At 41.6% G+C, this 24,088-nt stretch overlaps 2 protein-coding genes across 4 annotated transcripts in view; both read left to right on the plus strand.

Annotated features, from left to right (window-relative positions):
- The window catches only part of slc16a1a (solute carrier family 16 member 1a), a 30,071-nt gene extending 14,193 nt beyond the window's left edge, over positions 1-15,878 (plus strand). Inside the window, exons 1-5 of one of the 2 annotated variants that reach the window (XM_037251928.1) lie at positions 8,772-9,104; positions 11,611-11,875; positions 13,459-13,602; positions 13,936-14,709; positions 15,111-15,878. In XM_037251928.1, coding sequence (XP_037107823.1) covers positions 11,659-11,875; positions 13,459-13,602; positions 13,936-14,709; positions 15,111-15,334 — 1,359 coding nt within the window. In that variant the 5' untranslated portion in view covers positions 8,772-9,104; positions 11,611-11,658 and the 3' untranslated portion in view covers positions 15,335-15,878. Of the gene's footprint in view, positions 1-8,771; positions 9,105-11,610; positions 11,876-13,458; positions 13,603-13,935; positions 14,710-15,110 lie in introns of those variants that run through there. The other variant, XM_037251929.1, reaches the window with a different exon arrangement.
- Positions 15,879-16,179: 301 nt separating this feature from the next.
- Positions 16,180-24,042, plus strand: sycp1 (synaptonemal complex protein 1). Of its 2 annotated transcripts, XM_037251922.1 has the most exons (35): positions 16,180-16,434; positions 16,577-16,672; positions 16,828-16,900; positions 16,984-17,024; positions 17,256-17,420; positions 17,492-17,559; positions 17,642-17,715; positions 17,796-17,854; positions 17,927-17,993; positions 18,060-18,133; positions 18,200-18,308; positions 18,781-18,875; positions 19,014-19,198; positions 19,281-19,348; positions 19,438-19,499; positions 19,586-19,702; positions 19,806-19,898; positions 19,983-20,086; positions 20,171-20,288; positions 20,371-20,441; positions 20,709-20,790; positions 20,881-20,943; positions 21,016-21,075; positions 21,144-21,206; positions 21,286-21,381; positions 21,467-21,565; positions 21,640-21,732; positions 21,823-21,888; positions 21,967-22,053; positions 22,134-22,223; positions 22,360-22,413; positions 22,488-22,559; positions 22,639-22,740; positions 22,843-22,908; positions 22,993-24,042. In XM_037251922.1, the coding sequence occupies exons 2-35, from the start codon at positions 16,577-16,579 to the stop codon at positions 23,122-23,124; spliced, it is 2,964 nt and encodes a 987-aa protein (XP_037107817.1). In that variant the 5' UTR covers positions 16,180-16,434; the 3' UTR covers positions 23,125-24,042. The 2 variants fall into 2 exon arrangements, with proteins under 2 accessions (XP_037107817.1, XP_037107818.1); XM_037251923.1 differs by lacking the exons at positions 16,180-16,434; positions 16,577-16,672; positions 16,828-16,900; positions 16,984-17,024; positions 17,492-17,559 and having other exon boundaries at positions 17,286-17,420; positions 17,593-17,715.
- The last annotated feature ends 46 nt before the right edge of the window (positions 24,043-24,088 follow it).

The raw sequence follows: 24,088 nt of genomic DNA on the forward strand, positions 1-24,088 counted from the left end.
AAAGGACCTGTTAACACGTTCCGATTTTTTTCAAGAGGTAGAATTTGTCGCCAATGTAATTCCCCCCCCCGTTACTCCAAATCTTCTTGATGTGCTGCCGTCCCATGAATTTTGCATGGATTCCTTGCAAGCCCATCAGCGCTCCTTAATAAAATCACTGCGTAATGGCGAGGTAAATTACACCCTTAATTGCGGTGGCATCAATTAATTATTCATCTGCAGGGTCCCTGACAAAACCTCCGACGTGGCATTAGCATTCGCCGAGGAAAATGTGAAGGATCGCTTGTACATCTAGCGCAAATTGAATTATATCACGGGCTCCTTGTTGTTGCTGAAGCTTTGTTTACTGAACTCGGGACTAAAATTGCCGCTTTATTGAGAAATGATTGTGATGGATCCATTGCGTATGCTAACACACTTAAGCTGAGAGGTAAAATTCGATTTAGTGGAGAAGAAAGCAACATCCTCGCATGGTGTACTGTAATCCTGCAAGGGGCTGGCTGAGTGCGCTAGGATGTTCATATGAAACAACCAATTAGGTAGACTGCATACCAAGAAAACAGCTCTACTCTTTTACTGTCTGATGAAACTGAAACATATTCTTACCGCACATGCAGTAAATTATACAAGTTCATTCCTCGCAGTAAAAAAACCAAACAAATGAGTTGTTTTTTCTTTTTTTACCAGGACATTAAGCCTGTTTCCATCAGAAATGTTATTTATTTACTGAGCGTGGCGGAAAGGGGTCAATTATCATCACCCACATGCTGCACACCATCTTTAGCTTTAACCCAGCTAGGCTATCATACACAGAATATAAAACCACAAGTCACATCATTTGACTATATTGTGTCGTGTACAAAACCTAAAATGAACCTATTTCACTTGCATATCAATTAAGCATGAGAAAATGTTACATTCATATCTTTTTTAATGAATGTGTTTAAATGCAAATATGCTGCATGTAAAAGTGGAATACAACTGACCTAAAATACAAAACGTGCTGTGCCAAAAAGCCATTGTAATGTGCAGTTAAACATGATTGAGTTTATCCTTCACCACGAGAGGGAGTCTGCCTAGCACTTTGAAAACTTGTGCTATACAGTGTGATTTGGTAATGAAGCGCTGCCTCCATGAGTGATACTTTTACAGTCTTTACGGGTATTCATTCTTTTTTTCCCAGGCTGCTGCTTCTGCAACTTGTAGCCACTTGTTGCAACACCCTAGTCGTCATGGTAATGGAAGATGTACTTGGCATTGGCCGTGCAGCAGTGCCTCATTTGCATAAAACAGCCCCCCTCAAAACAGGTTGATATGTAGGATTGAATGTTTTTCGGTTGTGGGAGCATAATGTCTCCTTTGAACATTAGGAGAGAAATAGAAAATGGAGTATTTTTCCCCCCGATCTGCCAGATGTGGTAGGGCGCACATAAGTAAGCCTGTCTTCATTGAGTGGTAACACACCTAAATGCACAAGAAATAGACAAGCTTAAACAAGAGTGTCATCCTCTCTTGCTCCAACCACAACAAATTGGTTTTCAAAGGAGACCAAGGTGGCACTTTGACTGCATAATCCATTATCGTACTCAAGCATGAAGAGCATTTTTTTTTTTTTTATACGTCCCTGCGGGGGACACAAGCGGCATCGTAAATGCGTGACTGCTGATGGCTTTCATTTGCAGGATGGACGCTCAGGCGTTATGGGATGGAGCCTTATTGAAAAGCGTGCCCCTACCTGTGCCGCACTCTTGACGTGGAAAGAACAGCTAGTTTGCATTGAGCAATTCCCACTCAATTTTCTTGACTTCCTCAAGCGGAAAATGAGCAGAGCGCAGATAAGATGCTAAAGTACACCGTTGAGGCTTTATGGCTGCAAACGCTGAACGGTCCTGTAAAGCAGAGCGGCAGGACACGCTCCGATCACATTGCATAAATATTCGCGCATGATATCCACGCTAATGTGCCGGCCACCGGCAATCATTTACGGTACTTATCCTCCTTTATTTTTATTTTGGGCTTGTCATAAACTTCCACCCGGACTGCAGAGTGAGTTCAAATCAACAAAACAAGGTCAGAGAAAAAGAGCAGTGACAAATTGTGATGAATCCCCTCCACTTGCGTTGAATGTCATGTGATTCAAAGTCTGTAGGTTTCCAACTTGGACAAAACAAAGGTTTGAAGACTGAAGAGAAGTCATTTCCATGATATTGGCATAAAGATCATTTGTGAATTGCGTCCACATTGCAAAGTTTGAGCCGGGACGTCGAGTACATACATGGCCCATTTTTTCCATTGAGTCAGACCAGAAACTTTTATATTTCACACTTTGTAATTAATTACTCTGAGTATGTGACCGCTGCAATCCTCTGTGTCAACTTGTGTGAGTGATGAATAATGAGACCAATCAGATCAGATTTGAAAGGGAGAGTCAACACTGTAGTGGTGAGTCATGGATCTTGGAGTATGACCCACGGGACCAAATGCCAGAGCCTGACTCAGTCGACACCGAGACAGACTAAACGAGCCGTTCGGATATCGTAGAGACGGAAAGCGTGACAAAGGGATGTGTCAATTATTTGCACACTCACAGAGCCTTGTGGGGAGACTGTCGAGCAAATCTTGCAATATTATATAGTACCAACGAGAGAACTTTCATGCAAAATTAGCTGCTGTTCAAATGTTTCTTTGTTTAATGGAAGAATCAATCAAATAATCAATTCTGAAAAGATTTGACAGCCCTAAAGAAAAGATTGTACAATTGCTGCAAATAGCAGAAAGGCATCTTTGCTGTTGTTAGTGATTGCAAATGCTGTTGTTTCCAGTTGGCCTAACACCTGACAACATCGCAAACGATAAGACCCGGCCGGTGCTCAGCAGTGGCAAAGAGCCTTTGCGGTGGTTCCGATTGATCCACACGTCAAGCCCGCCTGATCCATATGACGGACAAGCGGGAGGATGTGATTTGACCATCACCTGTCATTTGTTTTAAATGCTGAAAAATATGACATGATAGCAATTTTAGACTTGCACTATATAGATTTAACCCAACGATAGTTTATGGTGTGAAGACACGCAAGCTAATGCACCGTGGCGCAGAATAAACTCTGTCCACAAGATGTCCTCACTCATTTGGAGGATGTGTTCTGTTTGCTAAAGAGTCTGCTATAACTTTAGCTTCTTTTTTTTTTCTCAACAGTAAGCCACTGCCCATCTTATTTAGACTTCCCAGTCTGTATTAGCTGCCGACAGCACCAACTTAAACCTTTGCAGGCGGAGACTATGAGGAAAATGATGATAAAGAGTAGAAAGATTTCGCAATGCCTGTGTGCTTGGTCCAGGCATGGGCTCTGAGCCAAAGTGGCCCGGCCCGCTACCACAGCGCAACAGTGCTCTTGTCTTTCAAATTGTATCACTCCACACAGTGGCCATCTGGCTTCTCTCAGAGGTCCATGGTGACATTCAAAATAAATGATTCAAAATAAAACAGGTCAGGCACTCATTGGGGATTTGGAGAAATAAAAAAAAAAAAGGTAAGAGCTCAGTATTTATTGTAGTTTTAAGATGGCAACAGATGCGTATTCGCAAAAGAATTCACAAGATGAAGTGTTTTTCATTTAGCATTGTACTCTTTAGTTGAGGTCAATAAATGCATGACAAGTTTGGATTAGATGAACAAGCATAGAATGAATGTTTTTCTGGACAAAGAAAAATCTGAGATAACCAACATAGGACACCACAAAATATCTCCAACAACAATTAAGAGTCTCCAGTCCCAAAGCAGATAGCACTGAATGCTTCGTGTGCACCGGACTTAAGCCACATTTTCAGCGAGTTCAATTTGGTCCGTTTTTGGCTGCTAATTATGATGTGATGACCCAATTAGATTTTGCAAAAACAACAACAAAAACACTATGGTGCATTTCTCCAAGTCCAAAAAGTGTTCAAATGAATTGTACTAGTTGGTGGCTGTACTATAGTCATAATGGCGAGTTGTTGTGTCCATTTTGGTGCTGACGTCTTCCCTCTAAGGAGGCACGCTCAGGCTGGGGAAAACTCTGATCCACGGCAGTGCAGCGGGAATTGACCCTCATCGGATAAAGCGCTCCCTGATACGTATATAGCAGCCTCTTGTTACTTGTTAGCGTACTCCCGTAGCTCACCCCGTGCCAATTTTCCCTATTCCCCTCAAGGTCAGCTGTCCATGCTGCTGTGCCAAGTAGCGGATCCACTCATAATCCCATCATAATACCTCTCCAGCTCCCTCGTCGACTTCACCTAGATATGAGCGTCAACGTTTTTTTGGCAGCAACTGTAAAATAGTCAAATAATGCGTTCAATGACGGCGGTTCAATGATTTCAACATTGATTCCGATTTAATTGTGATGATTGATTAATTGTCGATGAATCGGCACTCATCTCAGTTGGGCAAAAATGATGGCTATAACCCACAACATGGTAACAGATGCCTTCAAGGGCTCTGAGGAGCCACTGACCTGAGCCCAGGCGTTTCAGCTCACCACTTCCATTTAATGTTCTCTCTGTAGCCACTAGGGGTCCTTCATCAGCATGCTACAGTATGTGGCATTTGTTCCTTTTCTACAATGAAGTGTCATGTGGATGAAATGTGCTGCCTGTAAAGAGAATGCCATTGAATGTGCCACAAAGGAGCAGGAAGTACACACCAAAATGTTCTCACTCATCTACGCATGTGGCTTCAAAGATGCACGCAAGAACACCAAGCCCCAAAAATGTGATTGTTATCATTAATTTCTAGACTTTATTTGCCTTTGTTTGGATTTCAGCAAGTGTTAAAAATGGAGGCCCAGTTTTAACGACTCACAAACGTACAGTCAAAGTTTGCCATTGTGAAAAATGACCAGGTTACCCTTTACAATTTACTTTAACTTTAGTAGCTTTTCAAGCTTTTAATACCGCATTTTATGTCTTATGCTAAGTCCCACAAATGGCCTTTGTTAAGACTAAGTGCTATGCGAATAAAATGCCTTTCACCCGTCCATTAAAGAAGTATAATAATACCCTTTTAAAAGTGGGACATATTCAGTCGGCAAATACTGTCAAGCCAATGTTTCTGCACAGGAAAAATACTTAAGCATGATTACAGTACAGCTATTTGACGTTATGACAGGGAGCATTGTATAGCCGGATATCTGTCAGTACAAAGGGCTGCTTAAAATGCTCCAAACCAGATGCATGTATGAATATGAGTGTGTGTGTGTGTGTGCCTTGTAAATAAGACAAAAGATTTAAAAAAAATCTTATTGGACTGACGTATTTATCAGGAAGCTTTCCAAGAGCTGTCACTTCCGACGCTGTCTTGGCTCGCCTTTGTAGCGCCCGCTGGTGTGTGTATCGCTGTGCTCCTTTTGTATGCCGTTCACAATCCCGGCGATAACATTGAAATGCGCTCGGCTCGTTCACAAAGCAGGCCCCAAATTGCTTTGTAACTTCATCAACACCTTGCAGCGTGTCACCCTAGCAAAGATCAGCAAGATGTTGTTGTTGTTTTTTTAGGTAGATATTACATTGTGTAATTGCATGTCAAAATATGAAGCAGTCAAGACCTGAAAACATGTCAAAAGGAAATACTGTGCATATTTCATACTTTAACCAGATAAAAAGGAAGCAGAATACAATCGCAACAGAAAGCCGGTAAAAAAACATTGTATGCAGTATGACGAAAAATAAATGGATCTACCCTTAAAACTGCAAAGTTGTAAATTGGACAAGTATTGAGCCAAATTGTGTTTTGCTTCAGCAGTTGTGCAACCTTCATTCTAACCTTTGACACATACAAGTCTATTTTGAGAGCTAGAAACAATGTGGCTTCAATTCTCTGTTTTGAATTAGTTTTACGCTAATTACCAAAATTCAATGAGAACCATATGTAAGCCTCTCATGAGGCTAATGTTCTCTAAATTGCTTTCCCGTTGAGTGATGCTGTGAAGCTCTGTATCAGTGTTGCTGCAAAAAGCCTTTCCAAAACACAGAAAATAACACCGCTATTATCTTATTGGTTAAGTGTGCTCTGGAAGGTGAATGCTCTTGTGTCACCGAAGTATCCTTAACAGAATGGATTCTTCCTTACTTTAAGCTAATTGAGTTTGGAAACATTGGGCCCGTGACCCTTCTGAGGACCCGGCTGCTTCTCGCTCCATCAAGATGCGATTTACTCCACTTTCATTTGTAGCGCACGCACCTTGGCGCCGGTAAAAGGTAATTGGCACCGACTTTTTGCCCCACGAGCGGGTCTTTCCGTTGGCCGACGCGCAATCACACTCAGTCACGTCAAAGTTGCGGAGGCGGTGCAGCATTTATTGCTTTCCCGCTCACGCGGCGGCGGGGTGTTGTTTTGCTAACCAACTCCAGTTAAGATCATGCATTATGGGTGTAAAATGAAAAGCTGCATGCAGCACACTTTAGGAGCTCAGGCGCTGTAATGAACACAAGCACGTTGAAGGCGAACGTGCGCCACGACGCCTTCCAGCTGATTAGAGGGTATAGGAGCCGTCTTTAGCTGAGATAATCAACTTGAATCCCACTGAAAATGCTATATGGACTTTCTTCCCCCCTAAAACGGAGCTGCAAATACACCAAACCTCACCTAGTAAACGGATGCTAATGAAGGCTCACGCATGGCTCAAGTGAGAACGTGGAAAAGATGGTCTGTGGACATTGACGATAATTAGATCACTCGTCTTTTTTATGTAGGTAGCGATGGGCTGCCGTTCATATGGCTTTAAATTAGGCAAGGCTGATCCAGTATGGAATATTTACGGGCTGAGTTGAGGCCTATCCATTTTTTCTTTGTTTAAAGCACCGCAATGAGTACATCTTGAGTACATCTTGTGTCAACGTAGTCTGACTCGGTTAATTGCGGCCATTTGTTATTTCGAAACACAATATATGTACCTAATTGATCCGTTGTGAACAAACAAGCCCCTGTACCCGACAGTACATGAGCACACGTACACGAAAGAGATAAAGATCCAAGTTCTATTTTGAAAATCATGTGCCTATGCCGCTGTCCAATTTTTCTTCAAGGTCATGTGATGCAGTAGGAAAAAAGTAAGTCCGCAAGTGAGAAAAAAATATGTTGCTCATCGTTTTGTGAAAGGCCAAAAGGACGAAATGATGAGACAGAAAAAGAGCCTACGACTTTCAAGAAAAAGATAGCTGCATTTAAAAAACAATAGCAGTGCAATTTTATAATATGAGTTTCTCACTCAAAGTAATTTTGTCACAGTAAAGCCACTGCGCCAAATGCAGTTTCGGCGACAAACTGACAAATGAGGCAATGAAGCTTTCAAAAGTGCCCAACAAAAACACGGAATATATTGCTCTATTTTGGTCAAGTGGATTTTCTGCTAAGGCACTGACCAAAACAAAATATGGAGTAGACATACATAAGTCACACCATTTGGCTTGTCATTGGCTCCCCCAAAATGGGATTGATTGATTGATTGATTGATTGATTGATTGATTGATTGATTGATTGATTGATTGATTGATTGTCATTTATTTATACATGTATTTAGACATTTATTTGTATATTTATTTTTATTTAATTTGTTTCCATATCAGTCAAAACATTGCTTTATTTCACGTGTAGGCAGTCCATGGCGCAAGAAAGTGTGGGGACCACTGCACGACGAGACCACGTCTGGAATCCATCAATCTATCCATTTCAGTTTGTCTAACCGTGTTCAGGCTCTCAGATAAGCTGAAGCCAATTCAGAATGGCTATATTGTGGACGAGTTGCCAGGCAAGCATAGACAAGTTCATGCAAACAGTAAAACACACACTACATCCTATAAGACAAGATATGACATGTCTGAAATTCAAAGTCACAAAGGGAAAATGCATCCTGAGACACAGAGAAGGAAGCATTGCTCCTTACTTTACAGAGTCTTAGCATGGCTAAAAGCAATTAGGCCCATGACGTGAGCAGCTCCGGGATTTGTTACCGCGACTGGACCGAGCAGCCCCATGTAAGAACATGTCGTTCTTTCCTCCGAGGGATTGAACCCGGAGACAGAGATGGAGGCTCAGCATGATTGATCTAATCCTAGTCCCTTTCTGATCCAAAGATCAAACTTGAGCGTGGCATGAATATGTAGACGGCAATTTCTTCGATGCAGAATAAGAGAAGAGCCGCACGGGAGAAATGCAAGCATGAGAATAGTGCAGGGTGAAGGAGCACACGGCAGATTGTTTGGAAGAAGAAAAGAAAAAACAAGATCAAGAAATACACTGGAAATTGTCATATGCAACAACTATTTTTTTTTCTTTAAGATAAAGTGACGTTTTTTAATGTAGTGTCGGATTGAAATGAAAAAAAACAAAAAAAACAAGTCCAATTGGTGACTCTTGGGAAGTTTAGCAAGCATGTAAGTATGAGGTGACTGCACTGAACATGCTCTGAAGTGATTTTGGCAACGCTGACCCTTCAAACAAAGAGAAGACATACTTCATGAAGATAAGAATTGCCATTGCTGAGTCTCGGTACAAACTCGCTGGGAAGGAAACGTCCCGCCACATCGGACCGATGAAGTGTCAAAAATGACGCCGATTAACAATATCTGTTGTTGGACGCTCACAACTTCTGATATTCAGGGCCGGATAAATCAGCCAATAGGGGAAGTCGGTGTGACAGAAAGCATCTTATCTCTTAGAGCGCAGACACGATTGGATATCCTCAGAGGTCAAACGCCGGCCCGCTGGTAAATGAGCGCGGCTCCGGCACATGACGGAGGGGTGGGGAAAGCATTGTAAGGCCGTGCCGCTAAGCCTCCCTCCGCTAATAAGAGCTGACCCCCCACCTTACTCCCTTGCACCAGACTGTCCAAGTTTCACCTGGGCACTGAATGGACTTCAAACTTTGAGGGTATCCAAGGAAGAAAAAAAACGGATGACATTTGTTCCGCCGATGAGCTTTATTGTTGTCAGACTGGATGAAAAGTGACTGGAGCATCTGCGAAACATCTTCTTTTTCCTCACATCATCAAAGAGTCTCCTCCATGATCAGCGTTGACGTGTCCCGCTGAGCTTATCCGGTCCCGTTTGCGAGCGCCTGCCAGCCGAGGTAAGATGCCAAAGAGGGCTACGCTCTCAAAATTCCCGATAGCACTGGCGTCCGACTATATTGGGCATTTGCCGAACGTGCGTGTCTTTGTCAGCCTTGCGTTGACACGTACAAGTGATATGTGAAGATCTCATTTTCCGATGCAAATATTAATACTCATCTATTTTCAATGAGACCAAACCACCCGATTAGCAGTCACGAGTCGCCGGAGACCTAAAGCTGGCTCGGCTGCGGGAAGAATCAATGAAATTGCCGGAAGCAACGCTAAGCTCATCTAATGATTTTCCAGCGGCCTCACTGGGAATTCTTACCAACTTTGTGGCTGTACGAAGCTAACCATAAATGAGAAATGAAAAATATCCGCCTCTATGGAGGAATTGCTGCTGAGATGTTGTTTCAAGACTACTTTTAATGTTGGCCCAGTCCAACAGCTCTTATCTACGTATCCCAACATTAAACTTCAATTAAGCTGGCAGTGTCTGGAAAGCAAGTCGCAAGTAGTGTAGATATTTGGCAGTAATGTGGACTCCCACTGAGTCTCTGCAGAGCCCCCCACCAGCTGCTCTGTGCTGCTAGTTGTTTGTAAGAGGCACAAAAGCCACCCACTGCTCCATTAGATCCTTAAAGTTTCAGGGACATTAACATCTCTGCACATAGTAGTAGTATTCTGTTTATTGACTTGAATTTTTGTTAACACGTTTTCTTCAGGTTTGGCAATGAGTTCTTTTACATCTAAATTGCCAGCCCTCCTATCATCATCTCAGTGCTTTTGTCGCTTTATCTGGAGCCTTGTCTGTGTTTACTATGTTGTCCATTTATCACTTCCGGTCGGCTGCTGAATTTTCTATCATTTAAACACCAGTACGGACCCCCCGACCCCTTTCCACATTGTCTTATTTGGGAGCCTGCACAGTGGACGTGTGGCGACTATTTGTAGACAACAAATATTTCTGAAGTGGCTTTCCTGAACTTCAAGCCGACCTTTGATTTGCAAAGTCGGATAGATGCCGGGCGTGAACGGGACTCCAGAACATGTTTTAGCTGCACGGGTCAGTGATTCCCAACCAGTGTACTGTGAGAGATCTGATTCCACTGAATTGGTCTGATCATTATTTAATGACTCCCCGAAAATGTGCCTGTGTCGAGCAACACAGGGTGACACGCAATGCAATGAAATGCTCAGCCCCAAAAGGTCAAAAGGTTCAATTCATCAGTGCATCCATCCGCCTGTTGCATTCATTCGAGTGAAAAATAGCTGAAATCTTAATAAAGGATGGGAAACTCTGACATAGGTCACGATCTGTCTGGAATGCACTACACATTCTACGCTGACCAAAATAAGCACATCGATGAAGTCATTATACTGTACAAGGATATTGGAGATTAGATAGAAGATAAAAATAACGCAGGAAAAAGTGATGGTGCTTCATCTATTGGTCCAAAAAGGAGGAGGTGATAACTATTTATGTATACCAGGTGGCATCTAAAGTGTGTATGAATGCTGTAAATAAGAACACATGACAGTTTCTCCTCCATGGCTTCACTTGTTCCAATGCACATTTACAGCTGCATAGCAGCAGCCAAAATCCCAGCTCAATAACAAAAGTTCTTTAAGGCATTAAATATTTACTCCTCGCTGCTCTGAAGTGGCCGACCCAATATACGTTTATAAGAGCGCTCTTCTATAAGGGTATTCATCAAGCAAATCAAGTACAAAACGACTGAAGCAAAAAAAGAAAGCGAGCACTTCACCGAGCTGGAGGCTACACAGCATTGTGAACTTGTGCTGTTCCTTCTCTGATCGATGCTCTCTCCGAGCGGCCTCCCCAGTGTAAACAACACACTAAGTTGTTTGACTCTGCACATGGACTCTTATTCATCACGACTTAAGCGACACCGCTGGAGATGGGCGGATGGGAGCGCATGCCGAGTCAAGCTAGCTTCTAAATAGCATCCTCAATCTTGCACCCTGTTGTCCGTCCAGTTAGCAAAATGTTTCCAATGTGCACTTTGGTGATGGCTACGTGCACGTGTTGATTTCAAACTCACCAGATTTGTCTGGGTAATTCTGGATGGTAACTTGTCAGGTGCAATACTGACGAATGATGAAGGATATTTACAGATCCACAATACTAATTGGCATGTTTAATTTGGCAGCTTGGTGATGAACTGCCGACTCCCCCTAATGACAATAAAATAAATGGTTTACCATTACCAAAGAAGGCTAATCTCAGCAAGGCGAGAAAAAGATTCAGGGTTAAAAGTGGCATCGTAATTCTTGTTCTTTAGGGTATTTTAATAAATGCATATCACAAACATGACGCTTTGGGACTTTTTGAACTGAAAAATAAGCATTCAGGTCATGGAAACGTAGCTGACTGATCAATACAAGGGGCAGAAATGATAACAGTTAAAACACGGTGAGCAAATATCCTATTCTCCTGAAAAATGAAGCAATATTTTTTTTAACAGATTTTTTACAGATGTGTTTTTTTCTTCCGCATAGGCTTTGCACCTCATATAGAGAAACCGAAAGCAACGCGAGCTAGTGAAAATGGCACCAGCCGTCGGCGGTCCAGTCGGCTACACCCCCCCGGAGGGCGGCTGGGGATGGATGGTGGTGATTGGGGCCTTCATCTCTATTGGCTTCTCTTACGCCTTCCCCAAGTCCATCACGGTCTTCTTCAAGGAAATTGAAGCAATCTTCGACGTGACCAGCAGCCAGGTCTCCTGGATCTCCTCCATCATGTTAGCGGTCACGTACGGAGGAGGTAACTACATACTCATATATGAGATTTTATCGATAAAAATGATTCAAAGTGACAATTCGGTTCCAAAAGTGTCCTCATGTGAATCAGTCATCATCAAAATTGAGCCGAAGGATGAAATTGAAAGTGGCGAAACATTTGCATAGATATCAGAACAATAATAGGTCCATGTCATCATTTATTTTATTTTTTTTAATAATTGACTTTGGCATATCCCACGCGGTGCTCTACTTACTATTATGTGTTTCAAGTGGTTAAATGATTCTAAAATAAATCGACACGATTTGATCTTTATATTTGAAGTGAAATTGAAAAGAAATAATGTGCAAAAAATGGAGTTAGTTTTGCTGTGAATGCATATCTTGAAATCCGACATTATGTAAGAGATAGTTTTGCTGTTAAAGTCAACAATAGGTCATTTCATGGCAAACTCAAGTCAAACTACACGTCCATTTTAATCCCTCATTCCTCATTACATCAGCAAGCAGGATGTCGAACATCACCGAATCAAAGCGGCTTATCGTACGGCGGCGACACGTTCCACCGAGAGGCCGAGTGACACCGTCAATGAATGCAAATGTTTCCGTGTAAATAGACACAGCTGACAGCAAGTGGCACATTGGAAAAATGAAAGTTTGCGGCAGGCACTGCGACGCTGATGTGTGCTAAGCATTCCCTGCACGTCAGCGGGACCAGTTCATTAAGCGACTGTTGCGTACCGCCTCCATTTTTGAGCCATTACCTTCATAATATTCCGCACCGGTTCGTCTTCAACCTTTTTATCCCGGGCAGCTCTCCCTGCGGGCCGCCAGGAAAGAACTCATTGATAGCTCGGAGACGGCCTGCATTACAATTTAAAGAGCCTTTGTCTCGCGTGGCGCGAGCAAATGAGTTTGGACATCCGCTAAACAAAAAGTGTCAGTTTCTATTTAGATGGACTGGGCAGTGTGGGGATTTGGCAAGAAGGCCATTTTCCTCGTGGGTGGGTCATCATAGACGCACTGATAAAACCCACATCGGAAATGCATAGAACGCAAATGAAACATTATTACGGGTCTTATTTTGTGCCGCGGGCCGTAGGTTTCCTACCACTGCAGAACCAAAGGCTTGTGGCTGAGTTCTATCAGGACCTGGTTCAAAGAGCCTTGCGGTAAAGATTTGCTGATATTGTAGAGGTACACACAGTGGCCACTACCGGCATCCCACACTTTCACACAATAAAAAACACAATCGTCTTTCAAATGCATTTCAAGTCAATTAAAGGAGATTCCGCAAACAAATCACATCTGTCAATGTGTGTGCATCTCCAAGGCGAATAAATGATTATTTCATTACAGCTCTCACGTTTTTTCTGACAGATCCTATTATTAATGGAATGAAAACACATCTACTGCAGTGCACCACTGACAAAAATGATGCACAAGTTGTTGGGAGTTTGCTGTGCCTCAGATGTGGTGCTGTGGCCCTCTTGTGGCTACTAAAAGAACTGCACTCACATCCAACCCAACCCAATACAGTGTGTGCGTGTGCATGTGTGCGTGTGTGCGCGTGCGTGTGTATTTATTTATTTATTTATTTATTTTCAGGTCCTATCAGCAGCGTCCTGGTGAATAAATATGGAAGTCGTCGTGTTATGATGCTGGGAGGATGTCTTTCCGGATTGGGCCTTGTAGCTGCTTCTTTCTGCAATTCCGTCCAAGCACTATATTTCTGCATTGGTGTAGTGGGAGGTAAAGGACAATACTTGACACGTTCTAGTTTATGCACACTTCTGCCATCTAGTGTTCTGAAACTACAACAGGTTGTTCAAAGGTTGTGAATAGGATATATTATGCAGTTACAATTGTCACTATTTAAAAATGGTTCCCATGTCTAAATAACATGAATGTGAGAAATTGACAATGGTCAAGAACATTTATTGTCTTGCTGGAAATAGCCTGCAGCAGATTGACTTTGGTCGTTAGATTTGACATTTCGTAGTTGGGCAGAGAGGGCCAACATTAAAAAGTCATTCTTTTCTGATACGTGCTATTGAAGTAATAATCTTTGTGACTGTGTTTTAGGATTGGGATTGTCCTTCAACCTAAACCCCGCCCTCACTATGATCGGGAAATACTTCTACAAGAGGCGGCCCATTGCCAACGGCATCGCCATGGCCGGTAGTCCAGTCTTCCTTTCCACGCTAGCGCCTCTCAATACATGGTTCTATGACCGCTTTGGCTGGAGAGGAAGCTTCCTCATCCTGGGTGGCCTGCTGTTAAACTGCTGCGTTGCCGGTTCCCTCATGCGACCCATCGGACCCAAGCCCAAACCTGTGGCCAAGACGACGGAGCGGAGGACCTGCTCCCAAATCATGAACAGCTTCCTCGACCTGTCTTTGTTCAAGCACCGTGGCTTCTTGCTTTACATTTCAGGCAATATTGTCATGTTCTTTGGCCTGTTCGCTCCCTTGGTGTTCCTGAGCAATTTTGCCAAGAGCAAAGACATCCCGAAAGAGAAAGCAGCTTTCCTGCTGTCTGTGCTGGCGTTTGTCGACATGGTCGCCCGGCCCTCCATGGGCCTCGTGGCCAACACCAAATGGGTTCGGCCCAGGATCCAGTACTTTTTTGCCGCCTCTGTGCTGTACAATGGCGTGTGTCACGTCTTCGCCCCCATGTCGGTCGACTACAAAGGCTTTGTGATTTACTCCATGTTCTTCGGCTTTGCTTTCGGTTGGCTCAGCTCCGTATTGTTCGAGACCCTGATGGACCTGGTGGGGGCACAACGTTTCTCCAGTGCCGTTGGCCTGGTCACTATCATCGAATGTGGCCCCGTGTTGCTGGGGCCGCCTTTGCTAGGTAACCCAATCAATTGCAAACATTCGAGTGGAACTTCCAGAGACGAATACTGTTTGCATCATCGCAATTCCTGGTGGTTTTCCAGTGCATTTCAATGGGCATCTATTACAATATATGTCGATTTTTCTTATCCACAGACTGGCCCGGTCTCAATAATGAACCTAAATTTTAGTATAGTCGATCGTGCAAAGTTATATTTTGCAATGTAACCGATAATAAATGCTGTGCCGAACAGCCGCAACCCGAATTTATAGTATTTCTATGGTTATCGTCACACGTTTGATAGTACTGAACTCGAAACTGTTCTGACTCGGACAGTGTTCAGCTTTGGAGGTTTCACTCTGTCCTGCGCTGTGGACGGCTGTACTTAAATCACAACATGATTGTTTTATTCTTCACAGGGAAGTTCAAGGACATCTATCACGACTACAAGTACACGTACCAGGGTTGCGGAATCCTCCTCATCGTCTCTAGTTTCTTCCTTTTCATGGGCATGGGTCTCAACTATCGGCTGCTGAGGAAAGAGAGGAAAGAGGAGGAGCGCATGGCCAGAGTGGGAGATCATAAATCCTACAGGGACAATGCAGCCAAGGTGGTAGAGGCCAGGAACACAGACAGTGCCTAAGTTGTTTCATTTGAAGTCCATTTGTTTCTTGCAAGCCATAGAGATAAATCTGAAAACATCTGCCTTATTCAGGACAAATCTCTGGTTAGCGTACACTTTATTATGACCACAAAAAACACTTATATTGTACTGTCACATGCACTTAACTGGAAAATATTTCTACATATTGGTATATATACTTTTTATCATTTTTACAACAGGGGCTGTTATTGTGTCTGGGTGCAGTGACCACTTGAATTCACTTTATGAATACGTTCAACACCTGTAACTCCCAGCATTATACTACACAGTATGCTATTTTCTTGTCTGAAATTCAATAAATGAATAAATGTAGTGGATACTTATATCACTACGTTTAGGACACGATGTTGCTTTAACATTGTTATTCTTTATGGAAAATGTTTTGAAATGAGCCCATGGAGACCTTGCATCTTGTACAGTGTTTTCTCAAGTCATATACAGTGTTGCATTCACTACTCACAACTACAGGGGAGCTTTGCTCATTGTTTATTTTTGCTTCACACAAATAAATTGAAAAACACTACAATGTTTTCTCTCATGTCTACTGTTTGTCTGACATCATAATTATTATTATATATAGTATATACAATATAGGATACAATTGAATACCACTATGTTTTTATTTTTTATGAATAGCTTATTTTAACGAATTACTTATTATTTTTTATACCGTTTTGAATTAACTCCTTTATAAGTTAAACAAATAGTGTTATGCTAGTCTTTAATTTCTTTTTCATTTCTTTTTTTTTTTTTTTTTTTAAATGAGACGTTATTGTGACGTCGCCATTTTGTAAATTATTCGCACACAGGTGATTCCGTTGAACAGCTCGTACTCCAAGTTTGTAGGTAAGAAACGAGTTTAACTGGCATTGGCTAGATACTTTTCCTTATTGTTGTTTTGGACAGTTATCTTACCGAACATGCGGCAAAGTTTAACCTGGAGCTAAACCTTTAACGCTCTCTACCTCTTTCATTTTCTTATTTTAACAACTAATTTATGGTCGCCATCAGCGTCAGTTACTTTGACAAGGGCGAGCCACGTAACAACTCGACTGTCAGTGCATTTGTCAAACCCAAAGGTGAGCGAGCACTCATGAAACATGACAAAAAATAAGCATTTTCAGTTACTTTGTTTTTTTTTTTTACATATGCATACTTATGTATATGTTGTACATGACAAGTTTGATGCAGTCATTCAGTCAAGTTGTACTTGATTCCTAGATGGAGAAAGACGGACGTTTCAACTTCAGACTATTGGTGCCACCACGGGTGTCTGCCGTTAAACCCCAAGAAATTGTCGACAACAGAGCTGAGCTCGTAAGTGCAAAGTCAAATGAGTTTAATATTTTTTTTCCCCTGTCTCCCAACATTACTAGTGCTCATTTTTCTGCTATTTTACTTAGTCTTACCCCGTACATTTGGAGACCCCAAATACTTTGTACAGCTTGGTTTGTCAAAATATGCTTTTTTAGGGTCCCAGTAAATATTTTGTTAAAGACCAAAACAATAAAAGTGCTGTCGCCCCAAGTCAACCAACCACACCAGGTAATGTCTACCAAGAAAAGACACAACTAAAAGAAGCACTTCACCCAGTTTCAACGTTATGTGCTATTTTCTGTCCTTGAAAGATTGCTCGAAGATGACAGTGGCCCCAGCAGAGAAAGAAGAGGTAACGTAAATAAACAGTCAACCTCTTAGGCTATGTTAACACTGCAGCTCACTTTTGATTCTTTTTTTTAATGATTGTCTATGAATCTGCATAGTTGTTTTGAGTAACATTATTAACTTTATATTTGACTTTAAATGAATACATATAAAAACTTCATTTAGGGGCACCAAAATCCTTGGGGTAGCGCTGGGTAAATATAAATAGCTTCCTGCCATTGTCAATGTTCCACAGAGCAACTGTTCTCCTGGACAGCTTTGTTCTAAAATGTTTGATGAAGTGGAGAAAATCAAATTCTGGAAAGTCAAAGTGGACTCTGACGCTGCACAAAGCGGGAGGAAACTTCAGGAGAACAAACAAACAATCGAGACTCAGCGCAATGCCATTCAGGAATTGCAGGTGTGTGCCTTTCAAGACAAATACTGTGCTTGTATTACTTTGACTTCACATTGTGTATTTGTGCTTCACAGTTTCAAAATGAAAGTCTCAGCACCAAGCTTGAGGAGCAGATGAGTGAAAATGAGGATTGGCGGAACAAGTATGTTTGTTTATTTCTTTTTTGTTTGCACAGCATTTTCCATGTACAGTATTGGTCCTGAATAATCAATGCTTTGATTCAGACACAATGCAACCCGCGACTTGTGTAATTTGCTGAAAGAAACTTTGGAGCGGTCAGCAGACAAAATGCAATTGTGTGAGTGTGTCTAGCTTTGTTGCACATCTTGCAGCCTCATCGATGTGTTGACAACTGACACATATTTCTGCGTTTTGTAGTTGAATCAGAGCGAGAGGAAACGCATCACCTTCTAATGAAAAACAGTGAACGTGTTCAGGTCAAATATTTATAATACAGAGGCCTAAAGTGTGTAATGTGCAGTCAGTCAATTCATAATTAATGTCCCCAGAAAGTGATTGCAGCGTTTGAACTCCTTCGTGGTCAAGCCGAAGCTGAGCAGGAAAAGATGCAATCTGGTTTGCTCTTTTACTTTTTATTTTCCTGCATTTTGATTTCCTAAAAAATACCGTTTGTGTTCACAGTCACAGAGAATTTGCAAAAAATTGAAGCGCTAAAAGAAACGTATCATCAAGAATGCACCCTAAAAGAGAAAGAGGTCAGGAAGTAGAAGATGAATCTGCCTTTCTAACACACACTGCTAAAAGACTTGCTGGTTCCACAGGTGGCAACGCTTATAGCCAAACTTCAGGATAAAGAAAGTGAACTAGAGAAAGTCCAGCATGACCTCCATGACACTCAGAATCAGTGCAGACAACTTGAAGAGGCCAAAAGTAAGAACAATGTCACAAAATGAAACACCTAACATTTATCATCATCCAGTTAATTATATTCTCATGAAATGAGACTTATTATGGAGTATTGACTTTAATGGCTTGTTTCAAATATTTGGGTGTCTAAGTGCCTACCCACCCACCAAGTGTGAAATTACATAATTAAGGCCTGATTTATTGCATTCTGAGAGGAGTACAGCACAGCTAGAATCCTTACTGGGACCAGAAAATAGGAGCAGATTACGCCCACAGTCCTGGTGCCGCGTGCATATGGACACTCTTATGTTTGAACAAGGTGTTAGTTATAGACAAGCCGTGGCGAGCACAGAAGTCCAGAAACAAAACACCACTCGGGTTTAGATTGAGGGGAAAAAAGTGGAAAATCATTTTTAATTGTAAAGAAATTGTGCATATGACCCCTTCCAAATGTTCAATTTATGTGTAATACTCAACATGTTTTGTACTTTTACAGCTCAACAATGTAAAGATCTTAGAAGCTCAAAAATGGCACAAGACTCCCTTCTCGAAAAATTGAACTCAGCAGAGCAGCGCTATCAAGAAAGCGAGGTGATTTCTGTTGCTGCTCTGTCCGTCCGTGTCTGCTTGATGTGCATACTCGACATCATAAAAGTCTCCAAGTGCCCTTCAAACGGGAGGCAGCTGTGGGTTGTCTGCTTTAGCTGAAACACGTTTCCTCCCTCAAAGACTAGCCGGGAAGTCATGGGTGCCGTGCTGAGACGGAGCAAAGAAGAACATGCACAGATCCTCCAAAGCAAAGATCTAAGCTTGCAGGAGGTTCATCGAGTTAAAAATGAACAAGCCGAGAAGCTCGAGCAAGTTCAGAGAACTCTTGTGGAGCTGCAGAATTCATTAGCCTTTGAGGAACAAAGGTACACACTCTTGAGAATTCACAGGTAGGAACCGCCAATTGCCATTCCTCTGGTCATTATGGTCTCGGAATGACTGTTTCAGGTCAAAGGATTGCGAGGAAAAACTAATGGCTAAAAACAAAGAACTTGAAAGGAGTAACCAAGCTTTAGGTGAGTCTTAATGAAAGGAATCTTAAATTCAGTGCTCAATTTATATTTTAAAAGAAAATGCAGTCAAAGCAACTTTTTTACTCTAACAGAAGAAATGGTAGAACAAAGGGCAAGAATAGATGAGCAAATCACCGTCCTCCAGAGTGAATTGGTGAGACTGTCATGTTTTACAGCACCTTACTAGATTTCATTTGTTCCTGTAATTTAAAACAATAAGATCTATGTTTGTCTTCACAGGAAACAAATGTGAACTCACTGGAGATTGTGAAGGGAAAAGCTGATGTACTTGAGATCAGAGTGAACCATCTCCAAGCTGAGCTTTCAGCAAAAACGATAGAAGTCAAGCTCGTCATGGTGATGCACACACACAGTCATTTCGGAATGAACACATAGTCTTTTCGGAACCCCGCAATGACCAGACATCTGTTTTTTATACATGTACGTACATATATACCAGGATGAGGCAGAGACAATCCGCGCAGAAAACGAAAACCTCAAGAAAGTTTGTGAAAAGTCAGAAGTTTTCATGGAAGAGCACAACCTCACTGAGGTTTTTACATCATCACCTGTGGAAATCGTAAAAAGCAAACACGATTGCTCTCCTCACTGATGTGTTTTTTACGCTGTTCCACAGAGAAAAGTTCAGGAGCTAGAGGAAAAGTTCTTCAATGAAGTGAAGAAAACAGAGACGTACAGCTTTGAGATAGTGCAACTCAAGAAAGATCTCACAGAGCATCAGTGAGTTGCTCCATAGTAAAGGGCCTCCCTCCTATTGTATCACACCGTCGCATTGCGCATGAGCCGTGCTGTGCCGCTTTTCAGAGCCAAGTACGAAGAGCTGCTGTCCGACTTCAATGAGGTTCATTTGGAAAAAAAGGCTGTTGAGCAGAAATTTGAAAGCAAGTCCTCTAATGTGAAAGCCATTGAGGCAGACATGAAGGTTTGGGTATTTCCCATTGTCACTCAACTATATGTAAACTTGTCAAATTAGTACAATAATCATAAGTGAATGTGATGGGCAGGTGAGCGAGAAGAAGGCAGCGAAGCTCTCAAAGGAAATTCAGAAGCTGGAAGAGGAAAACCAACGTTTAAGGTGAGTTTCTGTTTTATAGATGCACCAGGCATCGTACAACTAAAATATACTTTTAGTCAATCTAATTCAAATAAAAGGCATACAAAATAATAGGCATTGCCTATTCGACGACTCCAGCAAAAGTGATAGGCTGTAAAATTACAGTACGCGGTGCATCTTTCAAAGAATATTTTCCCCAATAATGTTGGACAATTTCTGGATTTTGTGTTAGAATTTAGAGGCTCTACATCTCTTGAGTTATTTAGTTGTTGTGTGTATATTTTATAGAGTGGAAATATGTACGATTCAGAGCCTACACCAAAGACAGTGTGAAGAAATTGAAACGTTGCAGAAAAAAATGGAAGACAGCGTAAGCAACTTCAACTCAATGATTAGTAGCTTTTTTTTTTTTTTTTTTTACTGATTTGAATGCGCCTCTCATTGTCATGCCTTTGTGTAGTGTGAGCATTTGCAGAAAAAGGTTACACAAACAGAAAGACAGCTCAAAGCCGCAGAAGTAAAGGTGATGACAACTAAATATGTGCTATTTGTTTTCTCACTTTAGAAACTAACATGACTGGGTTTTTTGTCTTAGTGCTCTCACCTCAGTAAGAAAATTGGATCCCACCTTAAAGCAGGGGAATACCAGAAAGAGGTTTGCAAGACACTTGAGCTTGTTCAGCCATTGCACAATTTAACTTCTCAACTTCTTGTGTATTTCAGATAAAAAAACTCAAGTCACAAATCACAAAAGAGCTTGTGAAATATAGTCACCTTGAAAACAAGGTCTGGTTGTGTACCTCTTGTTTAGTAAAACAAATTTGAAGAAGCATGTTTAATTCAAGTCATTTTCCTTTTTTGTTAGATGAGCAGTCTGGATGAGGAATCCCGGAACCAGAAAAGAGAGCTTGAGGAAAAGCATCAGGAGCTGCTCAAAGAGCTTCATGATAAATCTATAATTGTAGCACAGCTTGACAATGATTCTATTTGTTGATAATAAACTATTTGGGCTCTTTAAGTGATTAAATAACTGGCTTTCCTCACAGATGCAAGAGCTCCAAGCAACAGCAGCTGAGGCCATCAAGAGCAAAGAGGACGCGGAACTCAAGTGTCAAATCAAGACGGCAGATACTGTCGCACTGATGGTAAAACACAAAGTGCGCTTTGCTCGCCAAAGGTGACCCTTGCACACCCTGCCTGTTCATTGTGTCCACCCTAGAGCAAATATGAGCGCACGGTCAAAGAAAAAGATGCAGAGCTGGACGAGATGAAGAAGCGTGAGACAATGGCAGTTAGCTTCAGATTGGCAGCGGTATTGAAGACTCAAGCGGCATCAGTCACACTACAAATCTCAAAAAGTTAGTTCCAGCTGAAGAGTTATTGTTTCAATTGTCTTAAATAGGAGCTTGACGTAACCAGGCTGAAGACCGAAAACAGTCAACTGAAGAAGCAGTTGACGACTGACAAGGTGTTGTATGATTCATTTCTTTTTTTTTTTAATTTGTATACTAATTACTTGACAAGCTTTTGTGTTCTTTGCTGTTAGGATAACTTTCAGAAGAAGTTAAGTGACCAGAAGAAAGAATTGTCGTTGCTTAAATCATCTCAGCTGTCCCAAGATAAGAACAGCACGGTATGCACGCACGCATATGTATATGGGACAAATAGTACAAGAGCAGCCCTCACCTCTTATACTACAACTACACCTTCTAGGCAAAGGCCTTCGACACAAATGAAGGAGAGAGTCATGTCGAAACACCAAGAAGTAGGTCTTCAAAGATGAACGTGTTTGACTTCGCCGAGGTGTGTAGAAACCACTGGGTACTTTGTAGAAGCAAAGAAGCCTAAACTAGTCAGTTACTTCTGCATTTTTACTCTTTAAATATCACAGTGATTAGATTTGATTTATTGGAGAATATGAACGTAACATTTGTGTTAGGAATCTGGCTTTGGATTCATGAGGATGTCGGGTGAAAGGACCCCAAAGATCAAGGTAGAAACCTCTTTGCTCTGCAATGAATGGGGATCATTTACCAAGAGTAAGTATACTCTCAATTTATGCTCAAGGAACTTCGCTGTAAAGAAATTGCTTCCCCGGTAAAAAGGACAAAGCGGGCTGGCAAAGAAGACAAAATCAAAGTAATTGATTTCATATTTGGACAAACTGAAAGTTGGGCTTCGCCGCGCCGCATGCTGATGTATTGAGACTGTTTTACAGACCTACAGAATCAGAACGCCCCCTAGTGCTACAAAGCCAGGGGTTTGGGGGAAGGGAGCCATTGAGCTGCAGTCTGACGGCTCTGATCCAAACAACATTTTGGTGAGATATAATGTGTCCAATAACAGCAGTAGGTCACGGCAAATGTCATTTGCCTGTGATTTAGGGCTATATAGACTTGACTTGACTTTTTGGTTTTGGCAGACTTTCAAAAACGTCCCAGCAACCCACTTCTCTGTTCCAGTCGCTAAATGCAACCCATTCCAAAAGGTAATGTGAACAATTTGCATCTTTATGAATGAATTCGTATTATTTTATAAACCATCTCGCTGTATTCCTTTATCCCACCTCCAGAGCCCCACTACTGTTAAGCCACCAGGAGCCTCTCTAAAGTTAGCGGCCGTCAAGAGGATTCGTGATGCTGGCTGGTTGGCTGTGAATAGCAGTGAGAAAAAGAAAAGGTCTCATGCAAACAATTTCATATAAGCAGTGCCGTGGGTTTTCTATTCTAATGTTGAAAGGCACATATCTTTGGTGGTGGTAATATAGTCAAAACAGTAGTCAGAGAGTTGTAGGAAGAGGTATGGTTTTGTAGTTCTAGTAATTACTATAGTATGTACTAAGCATAGTACAATAGTGCTGGAGCGGGAATTATAAATTGCTAGTAAAAAAGTCATTGTTTTGCGTAGTAAAAAAAAGTTTGTTATTCAGTGATTTATACTGTAGTAGTACCAGTTTGCTAGTGTAATACTACTACGCACGACTACTTATTACTAGTCATAGTCGTTGGTACCTCAGAGTCACATTGTTGTTGTATTTTGGTACCTTAATAGTTATTGCTATGATGTCATATTTGTGTAACATTTTCACAGTTTGACAATGAAATGTACATTGTGTTTAAAACATTTGGAATTTAGTCATATTGATGATGTAAATGCATGAGGTTCACAGTAAAGATGAGCTTAACATATAAAACATTTCTTTGCTGAGCATTTGAATTGAAGCAACTTTTTAACAAAGAGTGAACCATTCCTATAAAACCCAAGGTATACGTGTGATGAAACATTTTTCAGTCGTATGTGACGAACCAAACATGGATTTAACATAATAATTGTGAAAGTGAAATTTAGATAAGCATCAGCAACAGCTGTAATCAAAGAAATGAAACATGGCAATGTCATCAATACAGTATTGTGCATCTGTTTACTGAGCACAAGTCAAACAGTGAATCAGTATATTGCAGGTCATTTTACACGTACAGTATTAGGCACCACTGAAGCAGTTTCAAGAATACAAGTAAGTGACCCAAACCAGCAATTGGGTGTGTTGGGGGCTCAGTGTGCGTTGAGTTAACAGTATTTAATTGAGTTAAGCCATGTAACTTGGAAGAGTGACGTTGTTGACGAAGGCTTGTAAACAAATTTGATTTGTCTGTTCATTTTGAGGCAAG

This window comes from Syngnathus acus, chromosome 5 (assembly GCF_901709675.1).
Source record: "Syngnathus acus chromosome 5, fSynAcu1.2, whole genome shotgun sequence".
Lineage (NCBI taxonomy): Eukaryota > Metazoa > Chordata > Actinopteri > Syngnathiformes > Syngnathidae > Syngnathus > Syngnathus acus.

Coding starts and splice junctions, on each gene's coding strand:
- sycp1 (XM_037251922.1), top strand. CDS start 16,577: ATGGAGAAAGACGGACGTTTCAACTTCAGACTATTGGTGCCACCACGG. Junction 19,703..19,805: donor TAGAAGTCAAGCTCGTCATG/GTGATGCACACA, acceptor CATATATACCAG/GATGAGGCAGAGACAATCCG. Junction 20,944..21,015: donor TCAAAGCCGCAGAAGTAAAG/GTGATGACAACT, acceptor TTTTTGTCTTAG/TGCTCTCACCTCAGTAAGAA.